Genomic DNA, 14256 nt, shown 5'->3' with positions numbered 1-14256 from the left:
CTCCTCCTAGGCACCTGATCCCACCTCTGGTGTGTCCAGGGGTCCGTGTTTGCCCAACTATCCACTTTGTATTGCTTATAGGTGTTATGAGATTGATCACTGTTTGTTATTTTCACCTTTCACAATAGATTTTGAACAATAAAAGTGAAAAAAAAACCATCAAAATTTTGGGGGAAATCATGAATTAGTCCCTTTAATGTGGTGTAGTACTAGTACCCTTTCCTAGCAATTCTAAATGTGTAATCCATCACTAGTTCGATAAAAAGCAGAAACGGATACTAAATCAGTACGTTTACGCGAACACACAGTATTCTCAGAGTCCGCTCTCTTTAAGGCTAATGTCTGGTCAGTTCTACATAATGGCAATAGTTACAAGACTGAGTTGATGACAAATATATTAGATATCTTGCAATTACTACCGTCCCCGTAGGATATCAGGGTAGACTGGTCCCCTGACATCTCATGGGGAAGTAGCAGACAGGTAGGGTCAGCTCAGAGATGTTACGGTAGGTTTTCCAAAACGCGAAAATAAAAAGTACTAAAACTATGCTTAGTGCTTTCATAAACCTTAGACAATTATACTGTTTAGTCCTAGACCCTGTACAATTTCCACTCAACACTCTTCTGGTGAAACACCAGTAACGAATACGTACAATATGTTATCAATGGAGAATGGGAACTTTTACGGAGAACGCTCGAAATTGAACAATGCCAACATATCCCCACGTGTTGGTACCGAAGAGTACATCGATACTGCTAGCTTTTGAAAAAAAAAGAAACCTAATTATACTTTATTGTTAATAGTATAGGATGCTACTTGAACGCGGAATATCAATAAAGACTGGTTCAGTACCATGTAAGCAGAAACTAGAGAGACAATTTACTGAACAGGACCTTGTGAAGTACGCTTTCATAACAGAAAACAATGCATTTCTGATTGGTCCTCTGCGAAAGAAACAGCCCCTAAAAGAGTACATTTTATTACTAATTCACAAACTATAAACTCAACACGCATTAGACAAAAAAGACATAATGATATTCTATTGTAAAGGATGCTACTTGAACCCAAAATACCAACAAAAAGGACCTGTTGAAGTAATGTTTCATAAAAGAAGAGCTCAATGTATTTCTGATTGGTCTTCTGCGGGAGAAGCAAACCCCTATAAGAGTACATTTTACTACTACTCTATACAATATGGGCACAACACGCATTGTAAATGTTATCATGCGTCCATTTCAAATCTTAAATACCGTTTACGACTGCTTTGGGTGGATTCGCCACAATTTCTTTAAATATTATGCACTTATTTCTACATTAACTAAAATAAAAATAAATAATGTAATAAAGCAAACGTTCACGAATTCCTCCTTTCTTCCTTTATGATGTTGTTTATAAACACTTCAAGGTCTGCAGTGACCACGAACAAGGAGAACCACTGAGTCACGGACGTAACCATATTTCCAAGTCTTGGTGGAGAAGATTGCACACTTGGTATTGGACTGCGTGGACTTCACTGCCAGACAGCTGGGGTTTGCGTGACAGAGGCTGAAGCATTCATTACGATCAGCTACAGTATGTGACGAGATCTGGTTGGGATTATCCCCCTCTGTGTATGTTCCGATTCCATACCAACAACCTGCAAATGTTGAATTAAATTCAAAGCATGAAAATACACACAGTTCCTTTAATTAGCCTTCCACCTCAGGGCCAGGTTCAAACCCATTGATCGGAGACCAGGGGCTCCTAACACAAAGGGTACTTAAGCCTCAGACCGTGCTTGAGTTGGACATAAATCTTAAATTAACCAATTGTTTGGCCGTTCTTTAATACTAGTTTTGACTACAAATTACTCCGTTTACCGTATTGAAATATTGGGCCTACGGTGGGTGTAACCGATCAACAGGGGACGCATTCCCCTTCTGGGCACCTGGTCCCACTACAGGTGTGTTTGCCATACTCTTAAATTTTGTCTGTATAGGAATTATGAAATTGATTACTGTTCCTTTTCCCACCTTTTCATTATGTTATTTATATACTTACTAGTATTCTCAACATAATCTATTTCTAGCCTGACTGATATTTCTCTGAAATATTGATTTTCACAAATCATTGCTGTACAAGTGTACCATTCCTTAAAACGATAAATGAAAATTACATTGACACGAAGTCTTTTTGTTGAATTCAAGAAAATATATCGTCACATTTATTTCTTTTGTGCAGGAAATGAACTTGATTCTTTCGTCATATTTTTTCATAGATTACCCAAAGTAAAACTCGTTATTTTCAAACAATGCCCTAAAACCCTGACAGCTGTTCTTATCCGGGAGTTCTGATGTCGTGCTATAGAATGACCAACCACATTTCACAGCCAGGAAATCAACTTCTACATAGAAAATTGACCAAAGGAATATTTTTGTTTATAGGGGACAAATATGGCCCCAAAATACACAAGGTAGAATCCTATCAAAGTACACGCCAATTCTAAATGTGACCACGATAATGTACACCTGTCGAACTCTGCGATTAATTTTCAAGATTTGCCTATGTATTTACATGGATGAACAAAGTAGCGTTATATAGATCGTAAAGATAATGGTAAATAATGTTATGTATTTACATGGGTGAACAAAGTAGTGTTATATAGATCGTAAAGATAATGGTAAATAATGTTATGTATTTACATGGGTGATAATGGTAAATAATGTTAGGCATTTGTTGTCCTACATAACATAGAGATGCTTCATTCTTACAAATAAGAGTAAATGTATTTTCTTTAAATATGGACAGGAAATAATTGTGAAATTGTTAATTTTTACAGGATGTACATGACCAAATTATATTTTAGTGTTCATGTAAAATGTCCCAGAACTTACATGTACAGTGTATTCCCTGAACGAACCAGTACTTATACGTACAATGTATTCCCTGAATGAACCAGTACTTATACGTACAGTGCATTTGAAGCCATTCCCTGAATGAACAGTTTCTACACGTACAGTGCATTCCCTGAATGAACCAGTACTTACACGTACAGTGCATTCCATGAATGAACCAGTACTTATACGTAAAACGTATTCCGTGAATGAACCAGTATCTATACGTACAGTGCATTCCCTGAAGGAACTAGTAATTAATACAAGTACATTGTAATTCTTAAATGATCCTGAAGTGCATGATGAAAAGTGAATATAAAACAGAGATCAATCTCATACCTTATATAAGGAATACAAAACAGAGAGTTGGACAAAAGTGGACCCTTGGATATACCAGACGTAGGATCAGGAATAAGCATCCCCTGTCGACCGGTAACACCCTCCGTGATCCCTACATCTTAAGGTAAACGGAGAAGTCCGTAGTCAAAATCAGTGTGGCAAAAACGACCTAGCAATCGGTATGAAACAAGTCATATAGCATTTGACCCTATGATAGGTTGTATTTGCAAACTGGACGACCATATGATTTGCGAAATACTGACTTTAAACGAGACTGTTGGAATCCCTGTAACATCAACTTGTTTCTCAATAGCCTGCCTCAATTCAAAAACTTATCATACGCAGAACAAGATCTTCCGTATTGAATCAGTTGAGTTATAAACACCATATGCAGGTAATAATGGAATATTGCTACGTAACTATTTTAAGTTGACAATGGAGATGCTAAAATCATCCCGTTTATTATAAAATTGAGTTGATAGTCAATAATATATCTCAGTACGAAGCAGAAGTGGAGGACTCCGTGTTGTGTTTGATTTCGAGTTCACAGGAATATATATTTTTACTAGATAAAACGTCGATATATTTAAATGTCGAGATGAAGGCCACATTAAGATGTTTTTCTTTTCATGTAGAAGCTTTTGAACAAACTCTGCTTCATAATAATATAAAATAGGTCAGCTAACAAAGGAACACAATTTGTGCCCATGGGAATTCCAACAAGACCTGAACACGAAAGACTACGAAGATATTGTCAATGAGGAAGTCCAGTATATTTTTATTTCAAAGTACTAGTGCGTGCAATGAGAGTGGTGTTTAACAAAGGAATATTCGAATGACTGGTCAATAGGTATGAATATTTCCCTTTTCCATTTTTGTCAAAGAAGCAACTGTCTATGATATCGAAAAGTCTTGTCTTTAATCGACCTGTAACATATCGAAGATCAATCCATAGAAACCATTTTGTCACGTTTTGATGTGCTTGGTCGTTTGATGAATTCGCTGTGCTATCTTTATTACACTTTTTTGTTTGTTTTCTATAGATAGTAAAGATTAGATGTAGAATAATTTAAATACTACTTATCCTACAGACTTACTGAATTCCTAGGAAAATATGGGCGCACTTGATTTGCCTACACCGGTGTACAGCCGGTGCACGTGTAGTCGATGTACATCTTATACTTAGTAATTAAGTTCAATTCGGTGTAGTGTGGTATACTTAATGTGAATGTTGAAACTGCAACAGCAGTTGAGATCTTTTTAAATAAAATATTTTGTTTTATGCTGCCTTTAGGGACTCCATGGCCGAGAGGTTAGAGCATCGCGCTCAAAATCACACGGCCTCTCACCTCTGTCGGCGCGGGTTCGAATCCCGCTCGCGCTGGTAAGTGAGAAAGTTTCCCAGTTTACTTTCGGAAGGTCGGTGGTCTCTTCCCAGGTACATTGTATCTGGGTTCTCTAGCTCTTCCACCAATAAAAACTGGGCGCCACCAGATAACTGAAAAAATGTTGAGTGTGGCGGTAATCAATTTTTTTATGTTTGGGGTCGTTGCTACTAAAATTAAGTATAAAGATTTGTAAAATTGTTTGAAAATGATATCCTTATTGAGTTTGTCTGATCAAAACAGTTGGACAAATGAAGATATTATTTGAACAGCGTACTTTCTGTGTGTTTTCTTTCAGATAATAAGAGTTCACACGAACAGACATACAGTATCGACGTGTTTCACCAAAGAAGTTATCGTTGTTTCTATTCAACAAACACAATACAGCCTTACGAACGTATCAATATTGAATGAAGTTCAATGTTTGTTTAATGGGTCCATAAACTGAAATTGATTTAACAGTCGTGAGTGAATACCTTTCATTAGTACATGATTGATTGATTGAATATTGTTTAATGTCCCGCTCGAGAATATTTCACTCATATGGAGACCATTGCCGGTGAAGGGCTGCAAAATTTAGGCCTATGCTCGGCGCTTATGGCCTTTGAGCAGGGAGGGATCTTTATCGTGCCACACTTGCTGTTACACGGGACCTCGGTTTTACAGTCTCATCCTAAGGACCACCCCCATTCAGTCGCCTCTTACTACAAGCAAGGGGATACTGAGTACCTATTCTAACCTGGATCCCCACGGGATACATATATTTTCGTAATAACCTCTAAAAGTATCACTTAATAGGAATTCCTTATTTTTCGTATTTATATAGATGTTTGTCCGACGGGGACTTATCAGTTTCTAACTTTTGTTTCGAGATGTGGTCTGACTCAATATATTATTAATATAACGAAAGAAGATTTATTATATGCTAAAAAACAAACCCAGGACAGTTTCAGTAGATTTAACTTAATTGCCTTTCTTGTAAATAATCTCATTACCACATTAATGTTGAAATAGAAGTTACAAAAATTCACGATTTGCAAATATATTTCGAGATATTGTAAGCGGTCCCATCTCAAATATCTAAGGTTTTTATTAGTAGTGACTCTAGGGGAATTCCCTTCTCCCGTTTTATGTTTCACTCGTACATATAGATAACGCCATCCCTCGCATATCTCAATACAAATTCCAAGTCTCGTTTTCTTCACCATGTATTAAACGCCAATGAAAGGGCGCTTGCTTTTACTTGTAAATAAGATGCAAACCACAATTTGTTGAATTGATTCAGATAATGTCAATAGAATATGATAAGCACAGACACACTCCAGCCCCGGTTATCTACAGAAAAACTGAATCCAATGCCTATTAAGCGACCCACTGTCATATTTGACTGAATAAAGTCCCTGCAAGGCGTTACCCTATCTATATGGTACAGGTAAACAATTTCATTTATTTAAAATATTAGCTACGTAAATGCATCCAATGAAGTCGTATTCCCACATGACTGAAAGGTAATTGCTTTTTATGAAACCTTCGTTAAACTTCATTCAAAATTGAAAAGGCAAGTCGGCCGTGTTATAATTTGGTGTTTTAAGATTGAAGTACAACCGTACTTTGAATAAGACATGACTGAAAGGATCATATTGTAAATTTAAGAACTGAAGAATCTCTTGGGTACCTGAAATGATGGGTTTGTTTTGGCAATTATAATTTCAATAGAGGTTTCCGTCATGCAGTAAGTATTAAGAAAGTACTGTTTCGTGTAATCTTTCTCGGTTAATTGTGAGTGTTTTAAGTCACCTGAGTCACCTAGGTGACATATTGCTATAGGTCAGTGTTCTCCGCCGTGCGTTAAAATCTTTAACTTCTTGACAACCACCTTTCCAAATCTTTTCAAATTTAATATGAAGCATCTTTGGGACAATGAGGACATGTATTGTAAATTTCAGGACTTCTGTACTTTCGTGGCCTTACAGTTGGGGCAAAAACTGTCGAAAATTGATTAATTTTCAAGTTTTCTTCTCCACAACCGCACATCTGCAAGAAAAACTAAAAGTATGGTTTCTTGCAGATTACACAAATAAGCATCTCTCTGAAAAACTAAATCTAAAGAAATTGAAATGAATAAGAGTTTAGTTTGTGTTTTCACTATATTTAGATTGATCCCTTGACAAATTACGCCTTTCATTTTAAAGGTTAAAATATGTATAAAATCATTATTCTAAAACATTATTTTACATGTAATGTAATGTAAACGTAAACCCATAGATAATACCGAATTGAAAACAAGAGAAACCAATAAAGAAAGAGCAGCAAAGTCATTAACGCTTTGAAAAAGGAATTATGATTTTAAAGAAAGACATTTTGACTGAAGGTGTTTGAAATAACAAACCTCTTTGAACAGAGATATCAAAAATGATTATACATAGAAGCAAAAATGATTAATTAAGTAAACGAAAAGGTAAAAACCAGAAAAAGATTAACAAACGAAACAAAACCTTCTTTCTTATTGAAGATAGCAGTGAGCTATGTTCCCCTGTCCCGGTCCAGAACACCGAGATTACACTGGGTGCTAGATAATGGTGTACAGTTTAACAACATTTTTCTTCGCTTATATTTTCAATGATTTGCAGAAGGAAATAAAATGAACTACAAATTTTACAATCACACATGTTGAATTCGCAAGCGAAAAGGAGATGTATATGATGAATGGTTGAGATCTAATAGAATTTTTGAAAATTTTAGAAACTTTCGTCAAATCATCCTAGTTGAAGAGTTTAATGAGTGTGTTCATCAGGATTTGGGAACACATTTAGAAGATAATGATGTGAGAACTCTTGAGGAAGCCACAGTCATTAGAAATACTTACACTCTCATTCATAAGAAGTTTTGACAAAATCTCAAACTAGGTGTTTATCAAACCATTCAGACCTAGATAAAAAGAGTGCTTCAGAGTTTCAGTCCCTTTCCTCACGTCCCCCGTCTCCATCCCACAGTAGTTCTACGTCTGATCCGTCTCCATCCCACAGTAGTTCTACGTCTGATCCGTCTCCATCCCACAGTAGTTCTACATCTGATCCAAGGTTGGTGTACTCTGAAAGTCCCCATGGTGTAGGATCGCTTCCTACTTGTACTTATTGTAAGAAAACGTCATCGGATTAGTGAATATTTTAAGAGAAAAATTGACCTTGACAAACCACAGCCACAATCATGTGAAAGCCTTCGTTTTGGTTTTATTCTGACACTCTTGATGTTCAGGGTTCAATGTCCAGTTCTGTTATATGTACTTCTATTGAGGATTATGAAACATTTGTGTCTCAGGGATTTGTTTCACTCAATGGCTCTAGTGAAGTTAAACCTGTTCAGATTTTGAGATATAAAGGTGCCGCCTAGACTTGTTTGTCAGAGAATGGTTTACCTTTATCTGAGCTGACTTCCTCTAGTGGGTCAGGTCTGTTACAGGGTGTTGAACTAGGCGTCATTGGTGTTCCTTTACATAAAATATTCAATTACTGTACCAGTTATTGTTGGTGTTCGACCTGCTCTTCTTAATCAAAGCGTTTCCTTGTTGCTAGGCAATGATTTAACAGTGGCAAAGTTGTACCAGATCCCATAGTTTGTGAGAAAATCACTTCCAATGTCGCGTCCGATGATGAAGACGACGACTTACTTATCCAGCCTGTGCTGTCATCAGAGCAATGAACAGGAGAAAAGAATCGAGACTCATCAAGTTCAACCCTTAACATGGCTGGGTCATCTCATGAAATTGACCTCAGTAACGCTTTCTTGTTTGAACTTGTTGAGAGTTTAAATGAAAACAGAAAGTCATATAACAGTGAGTCGCCACTAAAAACCAGTGACGGTTATGGTCTCAATTCGCAATTAGAACAGAAAAAGGATTCCCTCAGTCGCGACCAGTTACTAACCGAGCAAAATGAGGACCCTTTTCCAACTTAACAAGATGGTACTCCCAGAAGAGGCCGCCAAAGTCGGCGAGTGCTTCTACACCTTATGTGAAAATGGCGACCACCTGACGCACCGCCGGGTGAAGTATGGCGGATCGTTCACCAGATAGTGGTCCCAGTGATATATCGTAGTTTAGCTCATGAAACACCCGTGGCAGGTCATTTAGGTGTCAATAAGACTTGTAACAGAATTTTGAGTAATGTGTATTGGCCTAAGCTAAGAGAGGATGTTTCTGAATTTTGTAAGTCGTGTCATGTACGCCAGATGATAGGTAAACCTAAACAGAAAATTCCATCAGCCCTTCTCCAATCTCTTCCAGATTTTGAAGAACCATTTAGTCAAGTGTTGATGGGTTTTGTAGGACCTTTGTCCAAGGCTAGGTTAGAGAACCAGTATTTACTTACTGTCATGTGTATAGGTTAGAGAACCAGTATTTACTTACTGTCATGTGTATGTCCACTATATTCCATGAAAATATACCTCTTAGGATTATAAAGGCGAAGACCATAGTCAAGGACCTTATCAAGTTTTTCAGTCTTGTAGGAGTGCCTAAGGCCATTCAGTCAGATCAAGGGTCGAATTTTATGTCAAGGCTGTTTCAAAATGTCAGATATGGGTTAGGTGTTAGACAATATAAGTCTACCCTTATCATCCCGAGTCTCGGGTGTGTTTGAGCGCTTTCGACAAACCTTTAAAACTATGATAAAGACATATTGTTATCAGTATGATAAAGAGTGGGATGAAGGGATTCACATTGTTTTATTTGCTACACGACTCTCAGGAGTCTCTGGGATTGATTTCTTTTGAATTAGTATTTAGCCATACAGTGAGAGGTCCTTTGAGACCGTTGAAAGAAAAGTGGCTGATGACTGAAACTAGTTTGGTGTTCTTAACCTTATACACTGTATCTGATAGCAACGAGGGACTTTACAACGCTTGCAAATTGGCACAAGTAAAATCTCAAAAGTTTCAGGCCAAAATTAAAGATTGGTATATCAAAGATGCCAGGAACAGAGTATTTTAATGATATGATTGCGCTTCACAACAGGTGGAATATGACATTGGTGGAATTGACAAAATTGTGTACAGAGAGTACATGATTTTCGAATTCAATATTCCTAAAATCCGTTTGCCGACAGGAGAATTCGCCCCCTGACCCTCCACCACCCTGAACCTGAACCCACTGGGATCTACCCCTTGCAGATATCGTTTGTTATCAAAGTTGTACTTGTAAGACAAATGGTTTCACCTTTAATGAATCCTTTAAAACCAGAAGGATTGTGAACACTCCTGAGATCGAAATATTGGAGCACGTTGGTTTAAGGAGGACTGCTACACCAGAGAAATTTGATGTTGATGAAAAATGGAGAATATGTACAACAATACTATCAAATTTACTTCATTTAGTCAAAAAATGCAGTTTCAGTAGAAAGTAATCTGACAAAATTAAAAACTCTACTGGATTTACACTTCAGCAGTCGACATGCTAACCTACTGAGTTACACCGCTATGCAACAAGTCTAAAGGTAATGGACAAATATTACTGATGATTGTATTTCCATTCATGTTTTAAAAAGATGTCAAACATTATGATATAGTATAATCCAGGATTTAATTTGTATCGAATCTATTACTTGTTTTGGTCTTATTTAATTAACTCACATTTCAGCTAACAATAGTAACGTTCTTGTTTTGCGAGTGCTTACAATGATGCAGAAGTTCTCATTTGGATTGGGACATGTAGCGCCGCTACACTAGGGAATTCAGTTTTGAATCCGAAATTCCTGTGAGCGTTGCGACATTTATCCTTGAATCTTAGTTTGTGGGAAATAAAAAAAACAATTTACGGGAAATTCATTAGTTACACTTTTTTTTATCAAAAGTTTATTCAATATGAAAAACGAAAGAAAATTATTCACCTTTACAGACCGTCCTGTCCGCACTTGACATTTTCCACGTGGACCCCTCTCCTACAGGACAAACAGAGCAGTTAAACTGACCACTCGCCGGTTGGTATTCACCTGTTGGGCAAAGTTGACAGCCTGTACTATTAAAGAACTTTCCTTTAGGACAACCTGTAAATTAAAAATGCCCAGAGAACAGAACTAATCGTTTTAAATCTATCGGAGGTGAAATATTGTACTTCAAGCTTACCCTGTGGGAAGTTAAATATACAATTCAAAGTTACCTGTGGGAAGTTAAATATACAATTCAAAGTTACCTGTGGGAAGTTAAATATACAATTCAAAGTTACCTATGGGAAGTTAAATATACAATTCAAAGTTACCTGTGGGAAGTTAAATATACAATTCAAAGTTACCTATGGGAAGTTAAATATACAATTCAAAGTTACCTATGGGAAGTTATACATTGCAATTCAAGCTTACCTGTGGGGTCAAACTGACAGGATGTCTTCCCGGATGACAATTCTAAACACATTTTAGCAACTGCACATGTTGTAGTTTTACAGATGTTCTCCAAATCCTTTAATATACAAATGAAAAACAGTCCCTTAACCATACAAACGAATTGTAATCCTATAAGCATTCAAAGCAAACATAATCGTATAAACATGTAAAGTAAATATACCCTTATGATTATGCATATAAACCCCAATCTTGTAATCACACAAAATAAACATAATCTTTTAAGTATAGAAAACTAACACAGTCTTAAGAATATATTAACCAAGAATTGAATGATTACAATAGATATGAATTGAAATCCTAAACATCGCATATAATCTGTACAGATTGAATGAAAAGGTTACAGTAGATGTGAATTGAATTCCTGGATATACCAGAGGTGGGATCAGGTACCTAAGCGGCGTAAGCATACCCTGGTGACCGGCCACACCCAACATGAGTCATATATCTTGTTCAAGTAAATGGAGTTATCTGTAGTCAAAATCAGTGTGCCACGAACGGTCTAACAATCGGGATGAAACACATCAGACAGCATCTGACCCAATGATAGGTTGTATTGGCAAACTAGATCGTTATAACGACCATAGAATTTGCGAAATACTGATTTTAAACAAGACTGTTCAAACCTTTATAACATCGTCAGTATCCTGCCTCGATTTAAAAACTTATTATACAGAGAACAAGCCAGGGGCGGATCCAGGAATTGCGGGGGCGCCACTTTATGAAACAGGGGGTCTGGGGGTGAAGCCTTTGTGGGGGCCAAGGGGCGAAGCCCCCGGAAGCTCCTGGATTTTATAGGGCTTGAAATATATCTCCTATTTAGTCTTTTGTACTATTTTCTATCATTTTTTATGAGGTGAAATTAATCAAATGACGCACATTTTAAGGGTTTTTGGAAAAAATTAAGTTCTCCCATTAAAGTAATTCAAGAAATCAATAGATTTTGTCATTTATTTCTCCGGGAGTGGAAGAAATTATTGCTTCTTACATTGTTTAGAACATTTTCCTGAACAAGATACCACGATTTACCTTAAGTTTGAAAATTTTAGGGGGGGGGGCGCCGGCTGCTCCCCCCCCCTAAATCCGCCACTGCAAGCTCTTGTTTATTGAATCAGTTGAGAGATATAAACACCATATGCAGGTAATAATGGAATATTGCTATATAAATGTGAAGTCGACGATGGAAAAGCTGAAATAATCCCGTTTGTCATAAACTTGAGTTGTTAGCTTGCCGTTAATATCTATTTTCAATACAATATCTAAGTTCGAAGCCTAAGACATTAAAATAGGTTGTGATTGCTCCTTCTCCAAACACTCGGCATTTAGAAGTTTTTGAATAAATTCTTTTTCATAATAATATAAAAACAGGTCATCTAACAAAGGAGCACAATTCGTATCCATGGGAATTTTAGTGCCTCTGTCTACCTCAATCTGTCTATTTAGGTTAGCTTACACTTACTTCTGTCCACATGTCTATTTAGGTTAGCTTACACTTCTTTCCACGTGTCTAATTAGGTTAGCTTACACTTACTTCTGTCCACGTCTCTATTTAGGTTAGATTACACTTACTTCTGTCCACGTGTCTATTTAGGTTAGCTTACACTTACTTCTGTCCACATGACTATTTAGGTTAGCTTACACTTCTGTCCACATGTCTATTTAGGTTAACTTACACTTACTTCTGTCCACGTGTCTATTTCGCTGTAGGTATATCCCTCTTTGGTTTTCAGTTTGTCTGGAACAGCTTTGGAATCGGTGTCCAGTAGATGACATAACAGGTGCTCTTTCTGGTAATTAAAGGACACGCACTGTCCCTTCCGTTTTATACACTGTCTAGCACATCCTTTTAATCCGATAATATCATAAGTAGCCAGCGCAGGAATGTCTAAATACTGGTTACGTACAAGAATTCCAACTGCATTAACATTCCAAATAGATATTAAAAATATCAAATAATTTTCTAACTTTCCCAACATTTTTCGTATGTGCTGAAAATCTCCGTCTTTCTAGCAACAACGATTTCAAAGAAATCGTGAACAGCTCACTGTGGAGAATTTGGTATTAAATATGAATGCTTCATGAATATGAATATGTAGTTAAGCGAGAGAAAAAACAACTGAATGATATTGATTTTTACAACATTGGTAATAATGATGACCATTGATTAAATGAAAATGAAATAAAGATTCAGCTTATCATTAAAACGTCTAACCACTTGCGTTCTCTAACTATTTTGTTCCATATGTCACTTTCTACATTCTCCTTGTGTGGTCGAGCTCGTATTTCGACAAAGGAAGAAGAAATCGACAGGGGTTAATGAGAGATATTACTTTATAATATGATGCATTTATTTTAAAATCGAACCGACGAGTGAACTTATCTATTTCTTTGCTATACGTTACAGAATTATTACAGATAGACCGTATGCAAGTCTAACAGAAACCGGCCAAACACTCACTCTCCAAGTTTGAGACTGTGATATATCTTAAACCAGGCAAAACATTAGTCATCATACAATGAAAGAAGGGAGGGGGGGGGGGGGGCCTCACGTACTGTTAAACATAATTTTGAAGCCCGTTACAGAAAAAAAATCACCCTGCATTAATGCTTTAATAAGTTCGGAAATGTTTTTTTTTCTCCGTGAAGAAGTTGTTGAACGCATTCATGATTACATTCAAACAGCTTTTCTGTTGAAGCTTCGCTTATTACTGTGATATGAATTAGTGATATTTCATTATGAAGCAAATGTCGCGGTAGCTCAAACGGTAAATTCTCGAATATCCTAACAGTTGGAAGTTTTGTTAAAATAGGGAAACTATTTGGACAACTAAACTAAAGTAATCTTACGGGTTGTCAATGTCCTTAAATATCTTTTCACGGTTTCTGTGAGCTCTTCGCTTCAATATTTTGGCTGTTACAGGCTGTAGCCATGTTTATACAAACTTAGGATGGTCTTAGGACAAGGATTATGCTGTCCTAAAGTTAGGATGAACTTAGAACGTGTCCTAATTAATACTAAGACGTGTCCGAAGACATACTTAGGACACGTCTTAGTCATAAGATATCTTAGAGAACATGCCTGCAGGTTTTTCAAACTCTAATTGCCCCCCCCCCCCCCCCCCCCCCCCCCCCGGGTGAAAATGAAGATTCTAAAACTTAATTTCACATCTATAGGATACCACCTATTACCTTCGAAGAATCTGATGTTTGCAGAATATGGTGTATTTTATGAGAAAATCGATCTCATACTCGGTGATACTGCGTTTTCT

General features: G+C 36.9%; 1 protein-coding gene across 1 annotated transcript; it reads right to left on the bottom strand.

Annotated features, from left to right (window-relative positions):
- Window positions 1-964: 964 nt before the first annotated feature.
- On the bottom strand, window positions 965-12987 carry LOC125678543 (uncharacterized). Its single transcript, XM_048917088.2, has 4 exons — window positions 12667-12987; window positions 10949-11045; window positions 10481-10636; window positions 965-1637 (listed from the first exon to the last, which is right to left on the bottom strand). Exons 1-4 carry the CDS (start codon window positions 12961-12963, stop codon window positions 1402-1404), a joined length of 786 nt encoding a protein of 261 aa, XP_048773045.1. The 5' UTR covers window positions 12964-12987; the 3' UTR covers window positions 965-1401.
- Between the last annotated feature and the right edge of the window lie 1269 nt (window positions 12988-14256).

Source organism: Ostrea edulis, chromosome 2, assembly GCF_947568905.1.
Source record: "Ostrea edulis chromosome 2, xbOstEdul1.1, whole genome shotgun sequence".
Classification (NCBI taxonomy): Eukaryota; Metazoa; Mollusca; class Bivalvia; order Ostreida; family Ostreidae; genus Ostrea; species Ostrea edulis.
This window is presented reverse-complemented; position numbering and strand designations above follow the sequence as displayed.